Genomic DNA, 21487 nt, shown 5'->3' with positions numbered 1-21487 from the left:
TGGCCACCTGACCGAAAATAGGCATCCTGAAGGTCCACTTACCACAAACTGACCCATGGGACTCTTGTAAAGCCAAAGTAGAATGGACGTTCATTGTCAAGCCTGGGGGAGTCCACATGCCGCATTAAGAACACGAATGGACTAGCAACAGCATTGTTCTGCAAATTATGCAGGAGGTAATCCATTCCCGTACTCTACCACCACAACCAGCTTCCCTCATGTTAAAGCAGGATATAATAGGCGAGGTACCAAATGCCACTATGAGATCCAATAGGATGCGTAAGGAAAAATTCTGCCAAAAATGTATTATCAACATAAAGAATTAATTTCTGGGGATACCTTATTTTGACTACTGTATCACTCTCTGGTGGCCACATCCAAATAAACAAAAAATAATAAATTCAACACACAGGAGTAAGGCCAGATAAGAACTACCAAAATGGGATACCATTAGCACAACTTGATTTATGAAAACAGATTTTTAAAAATACAATAAAACATTATTTTAAATTGGTCACTCACTTGTTAGGAATCATAATCTGGTTAGAATTCAAACCAGATCAGACTCGTGGACTTTCAAGTACTGCTGCCAAATACATCCTCTCTATCAAAAGTCACAGCTTTCATTTGTGTTTTGCTTATCTGGTCATTAATATCCAGACTACAAATCTCAGCACTACTATTGTACCCACACACGGTTAAACAGGTCTCAATATTTCAGAGGGTGTAGAATTTGACTTCCCATTCACCAAATTAAGGGCATTCTTCTACTATGACACAGATCGGTCATCTACTAGACTGGGTGTCGGCTGGATTGGCACAGAACAATTAAATTCAATACAATGTGCCCTAATCACAAAGCAGAAGATGATCAACACCCATTTACCACATCAAACAAGCATTTGTAATACCAATTTGACTCATTAGTGCTTCCTCATTAATTGGAGCTATTGGATTTATTTGTTTGCACTTTAGTGATCGGGGGAATGTGAGATTCAGTCAAAGGTGGGTAAACAAATGGGTTATTGAGTGCATGGAAAATGAACAGGACCGTAATTTCTTTTAGGCATTGATATATGACTGGGTAAGTTAATACATGTTCCCTTGGTGGATAGATGAATACGTGCGTACATAAAGGGGTGAACGTTTTAAACAAGTGGGTGCATAGTTTGATGAGTGGGTAGGACGATTTGCATTTTTACTTCTTTACACGGCTTTTGGCAGTCTGCCATTTTGCCAAACCTAAAAAGTATAAGACTCCTGTGGAGGAAGTTTAACTATGAAAAGTTTCCTCCACATATTACTTGTATGTAATGAACCCCTCTACGTAATCGTATATTAAGCAGACACAATTCGTATTACAAAAAATCAATAGAAGTGTTAGTGTCAACAATTTAGAGAGTACATCTTCCACAGATTCTTCCTACTTAAAAGCCATGAACATGCCCTTACAACGAATCACAGATACATCCCACATGAGCAACAAGCAAAATGATTTGGAAAAAGAAAAACATTGCCATAAATTTAACAAATATGAAACTGCAGCTGTACCTTAAAGAACCCTGCTTCAGGTCCACACCTGTCATACACATTCCTCGATTTACCTATAGCCATGATTACACCTTGCATACTCGGGGTCATCATGACCTGCCATGAAAATCAATAGTATACATGAAAATATTCATATATTGAACTATCTTGACGAAATACGCATACATGCCAAAAGGTAAGCAGCATGCACAGGTGAACTAGCCACCCATGTTGTAATGCATCACCTGATTTGCTTTTTGCATTATTATCCTGCAACAACAGATGTCATCACAAAGACTTAAGGGCAGTTACTCTCAGGAAATCATGCCATGCCAACTTCACACAGCAAAATAACATAACCCAGAGTTTTAATAAAAATTAAATATACAGCATGTATTAGTAAATTAGTATTTCACAAACACTGGGTGATGCTATCTCTACAAGGATGTGGGATGGGGAGAGGAAGTAATGTGGGAGAATGCACATTATTATTTTAGGAACTGATATACGTTACAACTGGTGTCTCAATCAATGCATAGCAACTTTATGCATCTAGTAGGTTCTCCAAAAGCTTAATGTCTTGAATGTTCCTATTTCAGCTACCAAAAGAGAATACACTGTACAGCAATGATTTTAGATGTAAAACAAAGAAAAATATAACGTAAGTAGGCCAACTTACATAAAGTTGGCGTCCTTGTGCAAAACTTTGTTTAGCATGAAGAAATTAATTTTGTCACATTTACTGATAGCACCTAATCTTTAGAATGTATTTACTGGCATCACAAAGCCAAACTGCTGCATCAGGTAAAGACGAAGTGTTTTTTTTTACTTGGTAGCACAATGTCTGCCTCAGCTGTCAAGCTTAGACTGTGCAATACTTATGGCCTGGTAAATTAAAAAATCTGGCCCGTTTATGAACTATACATGTAGCAAAATGTTACGTTTGACATTAATAGACCTACGAGTCATTTAAAATAGGTTGAGGAAGGTGTACCTTCTGAAAAAACATACTCATTCCACACTTGGGAAGAATTTGCCCCCTATATGAAGATGGGGAGTAAAAAGGGGATGAAACAATGAAAGGGTTATCAGTAGCCACTGGTGAGTTAGGATTTGCTATGAGAACGTGTATAACACCAATAATCAAGGAGAAACTCTTGTTTGTCTTTCTGGCCAAGCCATCTCTCAGTGAGATGTATTATATTGCTCAGTGCAAAGCGGCAACTGAGAGCACATGAACCAAAGGCACTGGCCAATGCAGTGTTATTTAAGGTGCCAAATCAATAAGAAGTATTATGAAGCAGTGAGCAATAACATTGCTTGTAAGTGTAAATGACTTACAAAAATGGTCAGGCTAAATTACAAGAGAGGGTATGCTGAAGTCTGCATACGCTGCATCTTCAAAGCACATTTGCTTTTAAGTGAGAATGAATTTATATCTGCAGTCATGCACTACTACAGGGTAAACCATGTCAAAACTGAATGCTATTTGCAAAAACTGCCAAATGGCCCACCTGTGCCTCAAAGATATAGATGTTTTTAGACACTGCTGGATCTTTCACCAGGCCCAGTGAGTTCTTGAGTCTCACAAGAGGGCGTCCTGCCTGAGGAAGAAGTCAGAAGATGTCATATGTTTGGAATTTTAATATTTTTATGGTGCTCAAATAATATTTTCATTGTTGGCTAGATAGTCCATTGTTGGCTGCACCGTTTCTCCTGTTTACAAGGCATTCTAGGGGCTGCTTAGTTATAAAATACCAGGTAAACCATGGACCAGAAAGGAGCATACCTTGCCCCCACCCAAACACACCTGATGTTGCCTAATTTAAGGATAACTGCACAAGAGACAAGAAAAACAGTAAAGCAGCTGATTGAAAGTCAAGTAATATGCTCATGGATCACTGAGGGCCTGCAAAGCAAAATTGAGGACGAGCATTTTACATAAACACTCATGTAACTTGATAATACTCCAAGAAACTTGGGCACTGGATCCACTGGACATTACGGCATTTTTGGGATTCAGCAAACCAGCTGTAAAAAAACAATCTATACGGTCCTCTCCCGGGTGGTCTTGCCACATGCAGACATGAGGGCAAAAACTGAAGTGATACAAGAGGCCCACCCAATTCTGCAAGCGGTGAAGCTATCGGACTGCTTTCAAGAGAATGATTTTCCCTATTGATGGTAAATTTCCATATACATCCTCCGTCTGCAACAAAACAAAAACGATCTATCGCTCTCTTACTGTTGTTTATTATCAAATAAATGTGACACCCCATCATCATTTATTCTCGTCACCGGGAATTTCAATATGATATGTAACAGGAAGTGGAGCTAGAACAAATATCAGAATTACAAAATCAAGCCTGGCTAATCCCGCCGCTATAACCTCGGTCTCAACAGAGGGGCCCAAAGGGGTCTGGCTTGAAATGTAGATCTGGAGCATCTGAGGTTGAGAACTTTAAAAGGCTGAATACGTTTTGATGCTCCTCCGCAGCCCACATTCCACTCTGCATCATGCCATTCAGTTTTAGATCATATGTTAGTTTCCCTTCCTCTTTTCCAATTGGTCAGCTACTTCACAATAGGATTGTGGCTAGAAAATTACCATCAACCTCAAAAGACAGATCAGCCTTTGTTGTAGGCTCTATGACAAAGTTTATCAAGACCTGGGATTCATCTCCACTTCAAATTAAAAGGAGGCTAACCTGGTCGACAAGATCTATTGCCAGTGTTGAACTTAACTCAAGGACCCAATGGGAAAGTATACTTAAGTTACCTTCTGACCCACTGGAGACGTGGGCCCAATTTTCGGTCCTCCGCTTGTCAACTAAAGATGAGGATTAAAGAAGACACAATTCATAATCGGTCACCCAACCTAGGACAACCTCAGTTGTGCAACTAAATCAAACTCTTAGGCTACTTCGACAGGCCAAGTTCTACAGCACAGAGACCCACTTTAATTCACCTGAGAAACCTATATTAAAGGGCAACAGGGGAGTCAGCCAAGGCAGAGCCAGACCAGTATTGATACACATTACTAGCAGCTTCGAGAAGAAATGATGCCAGAAAACTCTAGAGTCTAGTCTACTGTGCCCCAGGATTAAGGCCTCCCCCTGCACCTTCGAAAATATTTGAAGAATCCTGGGTTGATTATCTGCAGTAACTGTTTAGGGAAAGTACAATCGGAGTGAAGCCTCAAAAAACATCACAAAACACGCCACCTAAACAACAAATGGACGTTGCCTCTCTTGACTCCGTAATTTCCACAGAGAGTCTCTATCAGGCTCCTGCAGGCCATTTAAAAATAAAACCCACAATACTGGGCAAGACACCTGTGCCACCTTTTTAAGTACGCTCTTCCACACAAGGCCATCCCCGACAGCTGACGGGGAACAATTCTAGCCCTGATCTACAAATCAGGAAAGAAATCACAGACTGCCAATTAAAAGTTGATTACTTTGTTTTATGGTGAGGCAAAATTCTCTGGAGCAAATATACGTAGGGAGCTTCATCGTCACTCCCAAAGACTATCCAGCTACTATCCTGCAATACTTGGACTGAGGTCGAACTGGAGCCACAGTCACTAGGAACACATTTACCAACAATGGAAGGCTGTGTTCTTGCCCCTTCTCTCTTTAATATGTATCTGGCCGAACTGTCTGCAATTCTCAATCCCATTTACTTGCATCCCCTAAACTGTCATACTTCAATGCTTCCCATTTGTTGTATGCCGCTGTTGTAGTTTTGATCCCTAAGTGAAGGTCGGTTGGCAGAGATTAATCAATGCGTTAGTAAAGTATGCAGCAGAGGCTGGTCACCCTTAAAAACACAAAATCAATGCTAGTCAGCACAAAATGAAGCCAGACTCCCTCGTTGCTTCTGGAAGGCTGAGTCCTGGAATTGGTCCGGAATACAGGTACTTGAGGGTTATATTTGACTCAAGAGGCTAATTTATTACGCACAGTCACTTGATAACACGAAAGAACAACTCCATAATGGCTATCTTTTGCTCCCTATAGTCAACATTAAAAGGACTGTCTCTCCAACCACTACTGCAAATTTTGGCAGCAAAACTAACCCCTTGCTTAGCACAAGCTCTTACGGGGAGAGCAGATGGCGGAACAAACAATGCAATCACTGGCACTTATCGGCGGGTGCCCTGCCTCCCACTAAACAAATCTCAAGCCCAAATAAGACTTGAGTTTGGCCTGCAGAGGTAGAATATAGCTAGTTTAGGCCTCCTTTTTAAAAACCTGATAACAATTTTAAAAAGCTTAGGAAGCTACTCTAAGCCATGTCTCATGGTTGAAATTATGGATCCCAGCAATACCCAGGCACATGAATACTTGAACCTGGCAGTAAAAACAGGCCTTACATCAGTCAGGCTGCTTTTAACAAAGTAATTCACTCAGTTGTTAAGAAGTTTTCCTCCCCGACAGACAACATTCTGCTGGCAAAAAGATCACATGCTTGGACGATAATTGGCACCTGTGGTCTACTAAAGCCACAACTGTATCTAGGTGAACAGTTTGGGCGGAGGGCAAAACTCAAACTGTTGAGATACCAACCAATTCTTATGTAATTCTCCTGCCTGGATGATAAAAACCACCTTGACTGTATGTCAACTCTGCCAACTCGGAAAGGAGGACATTAGTCACATTGTTTGCATATGCCCAGCCATAATGAAAGAGAAAAGGTCTACTGAAATTCCACTTTGGGTTGACAGGAATTTGCTCATGCTGACAGGCTGTAATAAACTGTCCCCAAGAATAAGACCTTATACTCTGTGGAAAATATTCAAAATTCATGTCATTGACAGGGAGAAAACTGTGCATCCACAACTAGCAGTAACAGGAGAGAGAATGTATGGCACTATGCACTTTGTTCCCTCCCCAAGTTTAACCTTTAAGCTACCTAGACTAAAGTTCAAATGGTTATTCTGCACAGGTTTCATTTTACTCCTTAACTTAGTCAGGGGAGGCAAACATACATACTTGAGACAAAACCACAATTGAGCAGATTGGAGTGGTTCACCGGGAGTTGATTCATGAGAATGACTTATGTCGATCTGCCCCCTCTGCGGTCATAACTGATATGGGGATATAGTTGCCCAGTACTGTGCAACTTATTTACGCACCAAGCACTTTACCCTAGCAAGTAAGATTACATTTACTAAGCTAATATGCACCGGTTATGTTTCCATGTTGATGCACTGACACTTTCACTGGGCACATGCTTTTGCTCCTAATAATTCTACGTCTGGTCTGTGAAGTCGGCAAAGTCGTCTTGCATACTGCATCCGGTTATTGCATTACGCTCATTTGATTAAGGAGCTCTTTGAATTCATATTGTATTCTTTGGCACATTTGCACATGTCAAAAACTATAATGAATGATGAATTTTGTGTGGTTTTAAATGAATTCATTTATTTTTCATTATAAGTTGTAATTAACTGAACAATAAAACTATTCATTCAAGTACATCTTTCCTTTGGAGGCGTTAGCTCTCACTCTTCTCTGATGGATTTAGACATACACTAAGCTTTCTTTTTAAATGTTTTTTATGGAATGTTAAAATTATTTATTGTACTGAAAATAATTCAAACTATTAATTAAATGTTCTTTTATGTGCTGTGAAAACATGCATGAAAATCGAAAAAGCTAACTTCAGTAGACTTACAAATGATTATTAGGCCTTTTCTTATTTGGCACACCTTAGTGTTCACAAGAATCAGGAAGCTATGAAGCACATGCATTCAGAAGTTCAGTGCAAAAATGGCAACATTTCTAAAGCCAGAGGAGCCACATAAAGAGGTGCAAACAAATGATACCTCATCTTCGTAACCCCCCTGATCTGACTATCACAAAAGTTCCTACATTTGGAATTGTCACCTCTACAACTCGCCGGTTATCGGCAGCGTCATCTGGGATACTTTCAGGGGTCTGTAGAAGAAAATTTGGAGTACCAAGGGTTAGAACATTCACAGTGAAATAAGATTTCTGAAGCGCAAATTTTTTAAAAAAAATTAGAAATAAGATTTATGAAGCACACACAAACAAAAACCCAATTATACTTGTGGTCAAATTAACCACAACCTGTCAGCAGGTTATAACACTTTCTAAATAAGATTAAGGTTACATTGCCTGGGCAGATTCTGCAGTGAAATCTCCAACAAAGTAGAGCATACTTGGGCCTTATGGTGCTATTATATCCAAGAAAATCCCAGAAACTGAAATCCTAGTATATTCAGTACATTCCCTTTACTGTTTTTTCAAGAGAAAGCCAATTCATCTGCACATTTGTAAGTGCTTACTACAACCCAGGGGGGAGTGGGGCTGGCAGAAGTGGAATCTGGCCACGTGTAGGAAGCTGGCTCTGTATATACTATACCAAAATGAGGCATAGTGTGCACAGAGTCCAGTGGAATGCCAAAGGTAGGCAGAGGTAAAAGTAGATAGCACCTTACTCTCTATTTGTGATAGTATGGGCAAGCAGTAAGGCTAGGCTAGTGTTAAGCATTTTTTGTACATACTCAATCAGCAAATGATGTCACACACTCAAAAAGACTGAACTCAGACCAATTTGATTTGCAAAAAAAATATTTTGTTATGTTTATTTTCTAGAACCAAGCAAACCTGCTACAGGTAAGTGTAAAAGGTACTTTGCAAGGCAAGTTGAGCAATACAAGCCAAAGCTGAATGAATAGGACTTTGTTACAGGGTTGTAAATGCTTTCAATACAGTGAAAATTACTGTTTGATTCCTTCGGATTACTCTAGAGATTACTTTCTGGATTACTTTTTCTACTCCGTGTGCTGAACCTAGATAGCTCACTAGGACATTTCCTAGAGAAAAGGTAAGTAAGCAGTTTTTTTTGTTATTTGCAGTTTTTCAAAGTTTGATACAAAACCAACTCCACACACTATTTAGGAAATAGCAGTCAAAGTAATCCTATGGAAGGAAATTGAGTTATCGGTTTACAGGTAAATAGAAGTTTGTGGGAGTTGGTATTCTGAGGTAAGAACCAGGGTTCCCCCAGGGTCAAGAATGCACTCTCAAAGCACCCTCAGCTGCACTAGGGAGGACAAGTGCAGAGTGCTGAGGCACAATGTTATCCAATGGGGAATAGGGGGCCTCAGTTTGGTGGCTGCTCGTGCGCATGAGATTGTGGGAGCAAAGCTCCTCATGTTAGGCTAAGGGAAAAGAGGGATCTGAGTTTGCACCCAAAGTACACCCGCAGTGGCGGGTGGGTGGGTGCAGGGTGCTGGTTTGGCGTCAGGTGCCCTGTTGGTTTCAATGGGGATTAACTGGTTGCAACAAAGACTGCAGGCTCAGTGACGAATATCTTCTGGAGGTGACAGCTGGTTGGAGAGGTAAGTTGGGATGCCTCAAGATGCTGGGACACAGTCGGTTGGGACACCCAAGGCCGTGGGACGTCCGGTTCAGGGGTGTCTTTAGTCGTTGGGTTTTCTTTCCAGTTCCGGTCGGGGGATCCTCAAGAAAGAGGCTGCAGGCTTTGCTTGGAGATTCGAGGCAGGTCAGAGATCACTAGATCTCAGGTCAGGATCGCCAGGGAGACCTCTTTGTGGTGTTGGGCCACTCGAACTCGGGATGTAGTTGCTGGGTGCAGAGTGGTGCAGACTCGCAGTTTTGGCAGGAGCCAGAGTCTGTCTCCTGTGAGCACCGGATTTGCTCACCCACATAGTATTTCTTGTGGAAGGCAGGGCAGGTCCTCGGGGTTCTTGAGGTGGCTGGCTGCAGGACACGCAGGGATTTCACTGGAGCAGGTCAATGTGGGGACAGGCCGTTAGGGCTGGGGCCAAGTCATTGGGCGTCCTCCTCTTCAGTTTCAGAAACATGTCTGGTGGTGGCAGCTGGCAGGTAGCCTCTCAGGTTGTTTTTCAGGGGGCATATCTAAGATGCCCTGTGTGTGCATTTTTCATTAAATCCCACACTGGCATCAGTGTGAATTTAATGTGCTGAGAAGTTTAATACCAAACTTTCCAGTTTACAGTAAAGCTATTATGGTGCTGTGGAGTTCGTAATGACAAACTCCCACTACCATACACTTTTAATGACATTACTGAACTTACAATGTCTAAGAATTGGCTTAGGCACTGTAGGGGTACAGGGCTCATGTACTTGTACCCTCACCACTGGTACAGTGCACCTGGCTAGAGGGGTGGCTGACCTATACCAAGGCAGTGGGTTGCAGGCATGGCACACAGTGATGTGTGGCATGTCAACTCTTTGCTTTGTTCTGCACCAAAACACGCAGCCTGCAAAAAAAAGTATGTATGTATGTATGAATGTATGTATGTATACAGGGCCTCTAAGGGTGGCACAAGAAGTGCTGCTGACCTTAGAGGCCTTCCCTGGCCACAGTAACCTGGGTACCATTTACAAGAGACTGACCTGTGGCAAAGGAGTGCCAATTGGTTTTGTTTTCAAAGCAGTTTAGGGAAAGAACATAGGCCCCGAGTATCTGTTTGGCAGGATCCCAGGGCACACTCAGTCAAAGCAAAACAGCAGTTTAAAAAAAAGTGGGGGCAACCATGCAAAAAGAGGGCACTTCCTTACACCACAGGCAGAAAAAGATGTGGTTAAATAGGAAGACTGAAAAATAAAGTTTTAATGGGGGGGGGGCTGGATTTAGAGGGAGAAGGGTCACTAAAGAGAAGACCATTCTGAAGGCGGGCCTCCCAAGATCAGTACCACAGTTTTCTCGGCATTAAACTTGGGAGCATTGCCCCTCATCCGGCATCCAACTTCAGAGAGGCAGACACAGAAAATTTGTTGCCTGATTACTTAACAAATGCAAACACATGCAAAGAAGATATGAAAAACAACTGGATACTTGTGATTTCCCAAATGAACAGTTAAAGTTCTGTCAACAATAATATATTTTGTTTAGAAACTTACCACTACTGATCGAAATAAACAAAACCATGCGCGGTCACAAGTTTTTTTGCCAAAACATGTCTGTCTACTAGGGAAATGAATGACCTCATTATCTGTAAGAAATAAAGCTTAACCTTATGCAACCTCTGCCTTATACAGCTATTTCCCAGTCCTAATGTAAGCAAAACAACAAACATCTTATAACCACAGCACAGAACTTACTCAAAACGAAAAGTGTGGAAAATCAGTCACACCCTGCAAACATCCAGCTTCAAAGCATTTTGTTTTGGGCAGAATCACTTATAGGCTTGGTCTTATAGCAAATCAAGCATTTTTTTGCCTGAAAGGACAAAGTAATCTCTTCCAAGGCACCTGTCTATCACAAAGTTCAAGGACCTTCGCTCGTCAGTCTGGATTGGGAGCTGACTGCCTGTAATGCCAGTGGGGTAGCTGTTCCACCTTGTTTCCTCTAGTAAAGGCATTTGACACAATTAATTATACTATTCAGACCAGGAGGCTGCGAAACAAGACCTGGGGCTTTCCCGATGAGCCAAACGGGTTTGTTCTTTTGCTGGTGCATAAACATTGCATGAGATTCAATGAACGCACTCCATATATTCTCTGTTCCTCCTAGCGGACGTACCTCAAAGACTCTCTTGCCACTGACATGATTTAGGTAAGCAGCCATTCACTTATGAAGTATACTAATCAAATTTCGTCCCGCCTGATCTTAAATGGTATTAACATATGCACTGCTCCCCTCGTATATATCTATGTGCTACAAAAACAATCTAAATGAAAAGATTCAGAAAGTGCTTTCTTATTCGTATGATCCGAATCCAAGCTCCTTTGTGTTTTGAACCTTCATGCTGTTGGGATCTATTTCTCTTTATTGCTATAGGCAAGCATCAAAAACATCATAAGCAGCTGACAAGGCTCACAAAGTCACCTAAATAAATAAAACTTTGCAGGGTTCATTTTAAATGCCTATATACTTCCTATTGGGGCCTTGGTAAAAAAAAAATTCAGCTTATTTTATACCTTCTAGGAATTTCTCACTGAATTTTATTTCACAACAGAGCATAGTTAAATGTAACCGGTGCCAATTTCAAAGTCACAGCCACTAATGGGGTGTGTGGGGGCGTCTTACTGCCCCTTCTTCTTAAGAACAAGTGACCTACCTTTGATAACGTCCTTTCTGATAGATAACTTCTAATTGTAGATTCCTCACCTTTATACTATGTCTAGGCACTAGACTCAATCCAAAAGATTCAAACAGCATTGCTTCTGCATGCCGGTAGGTGGTGCCATGCAGCTCCACATGGACTTCATTCATTCTGCCCCACAGGTGACGACAGAGTAGCATATCATCATCACCCCTGTGCATTAATGTCCAGTGCCGTCTGGATCCTGCTAGCCCCATTGGACTTGGTGCCCAACCATAACCTGAAGCAGAAGTGTCCTCATCTTTAGTTTGGGACCTTTTAGATGGAAAAAGTGTCCACTCCTCAGGCAGCGAAGAATCTGTTGTTAGAGCGAGTATCCACCAGAAAGAGCATTACCAAAGGTAAATAACTTGCTCTTCGGATGGATAGTCCTAACAGCAGATTCCTCACCTTTGGAATAGATACTAAAGCATGACCTCCCAGGATAGGTCTATGCAATGGGTCAAGATCAAAAAGTTTAGCCAGGAGCGAACAGCAGACATGCCATTCTCATCGGTCCTGGCTGTCCAGGCAGTAATGCTTCCTTAGCGTGTGTAGCGATGCCCAGGTTGTGTCCCGAAATAAAAAATGCACTCTGCTTGCCAATGCAGTGATAGCAGCCTTGGAACTGATTGAATGGGCCCTTACTCCTTCTGTAGGCTGCTACTTGGCCAACGCATACCAGATCTTAATACAGAGACCTATCCACCATGACAAAGTACTTTTCTACACTGCCCTGCCTTTTTTTGCCCCAGGGAACTCCATAAAAAGCTGATCGGTCACCCAATGGCCTTTGGTGCGATTGATGTATAACCTCAAGGTTCCAGCCGATGGAGTTCTCCACTTCTGAAGGGGAGGCGGAGCAAAGAAAGTTGGGAGACTGATCGACTGCCAAACATGAAAAGAAGCCACAACCTTAGGCATAAAGTTTGCCCTGGTGTCCTCAACACCATTTTTTCTGGTGGTGTAAGGCGGCTGCACAGAGCGAGCTGGAAGTTTACTCAAGCAACAAGATGAAGTTGTCGCGACCAAGATTACAGTCTTCAGAGTCAGGAGGAGTAGTTGACAGCTGTTCATTGGTTCAAAGGGAGTGTGCATGAAAAATGTGAGGACCAAATTGAGATCCAACTGTGGCATCACAATGAGTGGGAGGCAACATATGTTCCAAACCCTTTATAACCCTCATATTAACAGACATAAGGACGGTTGGTCTGGCAAAAGCAAAAAAGCTTAAAAGGCCAACAAATAACTTTTAATGGTGCCCACAGCAGTTCTTGTGGGTCTACGAAAAAACACCCAAGACATCCAATAGTTTTGCTAATAAAGGGTCAGTATTGCGGGTCCCAAACCAGGCCACAAACTTGTCCCTAGTGTAGGCAGACTTTGTAGCGAGACACTGGGCACCAAGGATGACAATCACAACTTTGGAAGGATGATCAATTGCAGTCAACTGCTGCTGCTCATCTCCATACATAGAGGTGCAGATTGCATAAGTGCAAGACCGCTGGGGGGTCACTAGGAAAATTTTGACCCAGTCATTCCAGAACTTCTTCATAACTTGATCAGGAGAAGCAACGCCAGAAAGGTGTACAGGAGTCTTGTTCTCCAATCAGAAATGCATCTCCAAAACAAACTCCAACGTACAAATGTGTTGATACTGCACATTCACAGCAATGGTGAAAAGCTCTAGTCCGAGAGCTTCCCATTGCTGGACGATGCTCTGTGCCTCCTTGGATGCAACTAATGATAACGTTGTGCATACATGGGATATGAATGCATCCCTGAAATTGGGCACACCATAGGTTCTCTTACAAGAAGACTCCACAATGATTCACCATGAGTTTTGGTATTTATTCTTTGTTTCCAAATTAGTATTTTGATATTTTCTTCATATCATACAATGTCATCGTGTTTTTAACATATCCGGTGTTTTTCCACAAAGCTCCAAAGCATTTCGGGCTCACGCGCCCTTTCTCAAGGAGCTCTAAAATCAAACAATGAGATATAACCATCACTAGTCCATAATTACTGACATGTCATATTTAAAACAAAGTGACGATAAACAATACAGTGATTACAAATTCATGCATGAAGCTAATCAGTGAACGCTGCGGCAGTTAGTAATGAGGTACAACAAATACGTAGTGAGGTGAAGTGGCAAACGAAACCGAACACGAGACGTACGTATTTCGGCGCTCGAGTGGTCAAGGAAATAGCTGTAAGTGAAATGGGGCAAAAAATAATAATTATGCGGGGCTGCTAACTCATACAGGGTAATCGCGTAGTGCCATGGCGGTGATAACCGATTTACTGGATATATGAGCATGCTCGATCGCGTATCGGTTCGTTGTGCTTCAGACAAACAGGAAGTGGATGGGGAAGATACCACGAGATTATAACATGCAGAGGGATTCGCAACGGTGAAGCGTCGAATCGAGATTACGTTAGTGGTGAACACGAAGAACGGACTATAGGGCGGCCGCCATATTGGGAGTACATACAGTGTAAATGGTCATTAACAAGCAAACATATGCGTATAAGCAACAATATAATGCATAAATAATCTATTCATATACATACACTTGACGAAAATTGAAACTTAGACATTAAGGAAATGTGACAAGTCTGGCATCACAGGAAATCCTCAAGAGTAACTAATGCATCAAAATGCCACTGGATCGTGGCGAAATAAAGCAACTAAATTCAGTTCTATCATTGGGAGCCTTTGTGAGCTTGCCTTCAATAGCTAGTTGTCGCGGTACGGGGAAAGTCTAATCCCAGTCTCTAAATGTGTCCAGCGTCAACCGCCATTACTTTTATGAACACCCAAAGGGGCACTAGTGCGACTAAAGGGGAGAACTGCAATTTTACAATGCTTTTGGTCTACCTTGAACCGCAAGTAGCACCTGTGGGATGGCAAGACAGGTACATTAAAGAAGGCATTCTGCAGGAATAAAGTCACCATCTAGTCACCTGGATTCAGGGCAGGCAGACCCAAAGCCAATGAGGACAGGTACATTAAAGAAGGCATTCTGCAGGAATAAAGTCACCATCTAGTCGCTGGGATTCAGAGCAGGCAGACCCAAAGCCAATGTAAGTGGCTCAAATTTGTCTTTCCGCAAGAAATCATTCAGAAGGCGGACATCAGAAATCAGACAAAGGCCTCCGCCCTCCTTCGTAACAAGGAAATAGCAGGAGTAACAGTCAGTTCCTAATTCCAATGGCAGAATCTTTTCTATGGCTCCTTTCGACAAACCATCCAGCACCTCTTGCAGCTGGACAGGTGCTCCTCTGAAAAACACTGATGTGAGTGGCGTGTCATCAAGGAAAACCGGGCATGGCCCCATTAATAAATCTTAAGTACCCACCTATCCGAAGCTATATTTTGTTTCCTTGGTGGAAATATCCGTCCCTACCTCCCACAGGGTGGTCATGTGCCATTAAGTGCAAACAAAATTGGAAGGTACAGGGGCGGGAACTGGTAATTTCACTACCCCTGGTTGCCTGGATATGGCCTGATTGACCTTTACTCCTGACTTCAAAAGGGCTGGGGCCCCGGTGACGAAAGTAGTGAACTTTCGGGCTGCCAGTGCACCAAATCTCTGGAGTAGCCTCCAAAAGGTCATAACTGTTGAGAGTAGCGTTGAACACTGCTAAAATGGCTTAAGGATCGCACACTGGCTCAGCTTTCATAGAAGCACCAGTGTGAAATCCGCCTAGTCACCAAACAGTTGAGATCGATAGAATGGCCTATCCATAAGGCTTGCACATCCCAGAAAAGCCTGTGGATCTGATTCATACATGGATCTGATTCATACATGATGCACCACGCTAGTACCGACTGCTCAGCCAAAACAGTGAGTAGAGTCAGTAGTGTCCAGGCCAGAATGAATGATGCATTTGGCCACATCCTAATCATCCTGTAGGAATTGAGCCAGGCTGGACAAAAATTCCTCAGGGGCACAGGCAAGATCTCACTAACCAAGCCCCATAAAGAGTGGGAATATCTCCCCAGCAAACAGATGGCATTTACGGATTAGAGGGCTAGGTTGGCCAATGAAACCAGCTGTTTCCCAAAAGCTTCAATGCTCTACAACTCTTTGGGTGGCGGTGAGGAGATGGGGTGTGGAATGATTGGTTTCATAGAAAATGAATTTGGTTTACCTTGATGGCTGAGGCCTGGACCATCGGACTTTCCAGTGTAGTTTGTTGCCTCAAGAAGTCAAGATCTGATGACTGATTGTGGTGCCTGTTTACCTGCTTGCTCGCTGGTAGGCAAAACCATAACTTGAGTCAACGGACCATTAAGGAAGCCTGCCCTAGTTGCAAAACTTCCTTTGGAATATTGGTTTGACATCCAAAGATGGCAGCTGTAAATCGAATACCTCTGTGGCAGGTCTCATGGTCACAGCGAATTAAGCACTTTCTTTTGTACCAGGTCAAGGCTGAAAATACAATTCAAAGTCTGGAAGAAGAGTTCAACCCACAGGCCTCATTAAAATCCCTGTACAGACAATCATCCTTACAGTAAGGGGGGAATAAATCCCCATTATCTCCACTGTCATCGATGAAGGGTGGTTGATTGATCAGAATTGCAACCAAAAGTTGTTGGAGCAGCTCGTGGCAAAGACATGTTTCTGTGAGTTGAATTGAACTGAGTCTGGGTGAATCAGTAATATTAACAATAGCATTTGTAAAGCACGACAGCTACCTCATGCAGAGGTGTACCGACATCTAGCGGTTAATGTAGGTTAGGAACTGGCCCGACAATGGAGCTAACCTAGACTAAAACGCCAGGTCTTCAAGGTCTTCCTGAACTCAAGTTCTGGGTCGATGAAGCGCATATGGGAGAGCATAGAGTTCCACAGCCTGGCAGTCCTAACAGTGAAGGACCTTCCTCCTATTCTGGACTTTGCAAAGCGAGGTAAACAAAGCAGGTGCTGGGAGTTGGATCTCAATGTATGTTTCCGTTGATATGGACAGAGCCTACACTCGAGGGAACCAGGGCCCCTGTCATGCATGGCCTTAAAAGGCCAGGATGAGAGACTTGAACTCTATCCTTTTAGCTACCGGGAACCAGTGAATTTGTCTACGGTCGGAGGAAATATGATGACGAAACAGGACCAGTCATATTAATCTTGCTGCCACATTCTGTACCATCTGTAGTCTATTAATCAGGCAAGAAGGCAGCTCTAGGTACAGACTGTTAGCATGGTCCAGCTGAGAGGTCACCATAGCATAGACTATGACCCTACGGCTTTCCTCCAGCAGAAGGTGCAAGAATTTCCTTAAGCTTCTCAGTTTCCCAAAACACAAAAGATATAGGACGAATTTGGGCCGTGAAGGATAGATCAGGATAGATCAGTCTCCCATTTGATGCCCAAATTTCTTGCAGTATTGCCGGTAACGGTGGTGAGCCCATTTCTGCTGGCCACAATAAACCTGTGGGGGGGGGGGACTGACCGAAGAACAGGACCTCCATCTTATCCGCATTTCGTTTTAGGGAGTTACTATTCATCCAGCTCGAGATGTCCTTAAGATACTCCTTGAATCTGTCGAACATATCAGCTGAAAAATCCTGAAACGAGACCACCAACTGGGTGTTATCCGCATTGGAGACTGCCTTGCCTTCCCATGATGCAATGAGTGTAAAAAGTGGTATCAGATAGGTATTAAAAAGCAGTGGGCTCAAGGCAGAGCCCTGAGGCACTCCTTGAGTTCAGATGGAAAAGGTCAAAGAAGGACCCTTTGGGAGCGATCTGGAACCAAGAGAGTGCCAAGCCCAGATGTTTATGTCTGTTCAGTAGGATTGGGTGTGCAACCGCGTTGAACGCTGCAGACAGGTCTAAAAGGACTAGCATCGCTGAGGTACCTGCTTCTAGTCATTCTCACAGATTCCGCCACCTTTACCAGCGCTGTCTCGGTGCTATATCCTGACCAGAATCTTGACTGAGTGTCATGCAGGATGTCATGTGTCTCTATGAATTTAGCGATTTGCCATTGGACAGGTTTTTCCAGCATTTTTGCGGGTGCTGACAGTAGCGAGATCGGGCGATAATTACTGAGCTTCTTAGGGTCTGCATTCAATTTTTTTTTTAGAAGGAGTAGGAAAAATGCATGCTTCCAGATATCCGGGAAAATACCAGTGATAAACAAGGTATTCCAAATGTGGTTTAAATAATGGGTTGATCAAGTGGGCCAATGACCTAAAAAGCTTGAGGGGACAGGCACCCTCTGGGGAGCCAGACCTGCATCTCTGGATTTAGGCCAGTGATTCCTGCAGTGTTATAGGAAGAAAATCCGAATTGGAATTTGTGTTTACAGTTGGTTGTGGCACCACAGCTCAGACAAACAGTGAACAAGGAATATACTTTCAGAATTGTTTCCTCAAAGAAGTCAGATAGGTTCATGCACAGGGAGGGATGTATAATTCCCTCCAGCGCTGATGGGTTGGTGAAGAATTTCCTTTCCAGCGTTCTCCACACTCTAAGTGCTTGACAAAATATTCCCTTCTCGACACCTTCATCAGTTTGCGGAGCTTCAATGCCTCCTTATATGCTAGCTTAGATGCCGGACTATAATCTTTTCACCAGCACCTACTCTTTTCCACTCTAAGGTCTGCCAAGAACCAAGGGGCCGAAAGACACTCTCTTGGAGTCCTAACAGGCCTAATAGGTGCCACTGTATCTAGAGTGACTGAGATCCAGGTGTTAAGCGTGGCGGAATCGTCATTGAGATTACTAGTTATGTGTGGCCAATTAGCTAGTAATACTGACCCCAAGTTGTCTTCTGTTACCTTTTTGCAGTTACTTTTAAAAACTGCGTCTTTACCCCCAATCGGCTGTTATCTCTGGGGTTTGAATGAGAAGGGGATCAGGAAGTGGTCTGTCCAGACCACACCCAGAGGGTCCTCCACTCTCAAAGTTGGGATATTTGACAACATTTTATCAAGTATATGGCCTGCTCTGTGAGTGGGAGTGTTCACGTGCTGTGTAAGGTTAGTTCCATTAAGTGACATTATTAACTGAGAGGCCTGGAGGCAACTGGGATCATCTTCGTGGAAGTTAAAACCCCCTAAGGCCGTAAAGTTGGCATAATGTAGTGATCTATGAGCAATGAGATTATATAGTTCGGGAGTGAAGCTGTGTGAGCAATTAGGCGGTCTATATATCAGTAGACCTGCAAAGGAGAAAGATTTGGAGAGATCTTAATACAGATATTTAGGTCCTCCATATTGCCCATGTTGCTCCGTTGTGGAAATCTCCCAAGAATTCTTCAGAATAATAGCACCCGCCCCCTCTTCTATCACTACCCCTGTTAGCACAGATTATTCATAAACAAGGGGGGATAGCAAGGGTCATGACTGGCTTTGATTCCTCCTTTATTCATGTTTCGGTCAGGAACAATACATCCCAGATGTTATCCATCAGAGATAACCAAATATAATCTGCATGTTTGGGAAGAAAATAAGTTACTTACCTGTAACTTTGGTTCCCCAGTATTGGTAACTTTCATAGATTCCCATGCTTTGTATCATTCCCCGTCGTCGGAATGGGAGCCTCGGTAGTATCATAACCATGGAAACAAAAGAGAAAAATAGGCCTAGGCCTCATCTCATTTTGTATCCTATCACCCTCTTTGTGTAAAAGAGACCAAACTTTTGTCAGGACCAATCAGAGCAGCCTCACCCCATAGAACCTTCCTGAGAGAGCTCAGAGCCTCAGATTTTCGAAGCCGTTGTGCAATCCGCCACTATCTCTGTAAAAAGACTGAGCTTTCCCAGGTGAGGAGGGTGGGCGCATGGGAATCTATGAAAGTTACCAATACCGGGGAACCAAAGTTACAGGTAAGTAACTTGTTTTCTTACCCCAGTATTGGAACTTTCATAGATTCCCATGCTTTGTATCAGAGTAGCTAGCAGTAAATCACAAAAGCACATTTTGTTAGATACATGGCATCACATAACCATATGACAATACCAAACAACAACAAAAAAAATGTGCTTACTAGGATGGAGGGATTGTAGGGAAAGCTCACCTCTCATTGAAAAAGATTCCTAACAGCAGTGTTGTCTCGACTCCAGGCAGTAGTGCTTCGTGAAGGTATGTGTACTGCTCCACGTTGCCGCCCTGCATACGTCTTTGATGGCAACTCCAAAGAAAAGAGCCACAGACTATGCCACAGACCTTGTGGAATGTGCACAGACTTTTCTGTCCAGGGGCTTGCTCGCCTCCTGATGGCAGAATTGAATCGCACTGGAGATCCTGCGTGAAATGCCACTTTTTGCTAAAGGAAACCCCTTCCGTGGTGCGCTGTAGGGCACAAACAATTGGGATGATTTTCGAAAGGGGCGTGTGCATTCTAAGTAGAATTTCAAGCATCTTTGAACGTCCAAAGAATGTAATGTCCGTTCCGCCGGAGTAGAAGGGCGCGGAAAAAAAGACTTTAACATCAAGGGTTCATTCAAATGGAACTCAGACGGCACCTTCGGAATAAATTTCGGATTGGTGCGAAAAATAAGCACATCTTTTTTTAATTGAAGGAATGGATCCACTATGGAGAGTGCTTGCAGCTCACTAACTCTTCTAGCTGATGTTAGCGCTAAGAAAAAGGGCCAGTTTCCAAGACAGGAATTTCAAGTCCGCCTTGTGAACCGGCTCAAACGGAGCTTTCATGAGTTGAGCCAGCTCAAGGTTGAGCTGCCAAACTGGCGGAGGAGGGCGAACTGGAGGATACATCCGAAACAAGCCTTTCAAAAACTGTTTAACAATCCTAGAGGACCATAGGGACGGGCCTGAAGAAGTGCGCCGAAACCTCGATATGGCTGCAAGATGCACCTTTACCGAAGAATGTGCCAACCCAGATTTAGCCAATGATAGTATATATGGCAAAAAGTTGATGAGGCAGAGATTTGTAAGGATGGAGACCCTGTCTTTGACACCACAGGCAGAATCTCTTCCATTTTGCCTTGTATGTTTTATTAGTGCTTGGTGCTCGAGCCTGGGACAAAACTTCTCTACACTCCTTGGAGAGATTCAGATGACGGAACTCTCTGTGTTCAGGAGCCACGCTGTCAAGTGCAGCGACTTCGGATCCGGATGGAACACCTGACCCTGATCCCTCGATAACAGGGACGGAATCTGTTGCAAGCGATTTGGATGATCCTGGGAGAGTAGAAGGAGTTCTGTGTACCAGAACTGCCGGGCCACGCTGGAGCAATGAGAATCATCTTGCATGGCTCCGCCTTCATCTTCCTGAGTACTCGTGGAATGAGGGGAGTTGGTAGAAAAGCGCAAAAGAATGCGCCGTACCAGGCAATCGAAAGGGCGTTCCCCAGAGATCCCTGATGGTGAACCTTGCTTGCGTAAAACCGGCATTTGGCGTTCACCGGAAACGCAAAGGGGTCTATGGTCGGTGTTCCCCAGACCGAGAACACACTCTCCAGAATGAACTGGTTCAATTCCCATTCGTGATTCACCTCTGTCTGGCGACTCAGGGCATCCGCTGTGACATTGAGAGAACCTACCAGGTGTTCGGCCTGCAGATTGATCTTGTGAAGATTCGCATAATCCCAGATTCTCTGAGCTTCTTTGGACAGAGTTTGTGATCTAGTTCCTCCTTGTTTGTTGATGTAGTGCATGGCCGTCGTATTGTCCGTCCGGACCAGCACTGTTTGATTCTGAACTCTGGGAAGGAAAGTCTGCAAAGCCAACCAAATGGCCGTCAGCTACAAAAAGTTTATATGGCACTGGCGTTGCTCTGGACTCCAGTGCCCGCTGACTTGAAGCTCTCAGAGCACTGCTCCCCAGCCTTCCAAGGAGGCATCTGTGGTCATGATCAGAGGAGATG

General features: G+C 43.4%; 1 protein-coding gene across 3 annotated transcripts in view; it reads right to left on the bottom strand.

The window, feature by feature from the left end:
• Positions 1 to 21487, bottom strand: part of USP25 (ubiquitin specific peptidase 25) — a 528720-nt gene that overhangs the window by 132432 nt on the left and 374801 nt on the right. The window contains exons 19-20 of one of the 3 annotated variants that reach the window (XM_078658353.1): positions 7410 to 7475; positions 1552 to 1647 (exon numbers count right to left, since the gene is read on the bottom strand). The exons of 1 other annotated variant lie outside the window; for it this stretch is intronic. In XM_078658353.1, the coding sequence (XP_078514479.1) occupies positions 1552 to 1647; positions 7410 to 7475 (162 nt within the window). The remainder of the gene's footprint in view (positions 1 to 1551; positions 1648 to 7409; positions 7476 to 21487) is intronic. One more of the 3 variants, XM_078658354.1, reaches the window with a different exon arrangement.

This window comes from Lissotriton helveticus, chromosome 8, assembly GCF_964261635.1.
Source record: "Lissotriton helveticus chromosome 8, aLisHel1.1, whole genome shotgun sequence".
In the NCBI taxonomy this organism is placed as follows: domain Eukaryota; kingdom Metazoa; phylum Chordata; class Amphibia; order Caudata; family Salamandridae; genus Lissotriton; species Lissotriton helveticus.
This window is presented reverse-complemented; position numbering and strand designations above follow the sequence as displayed.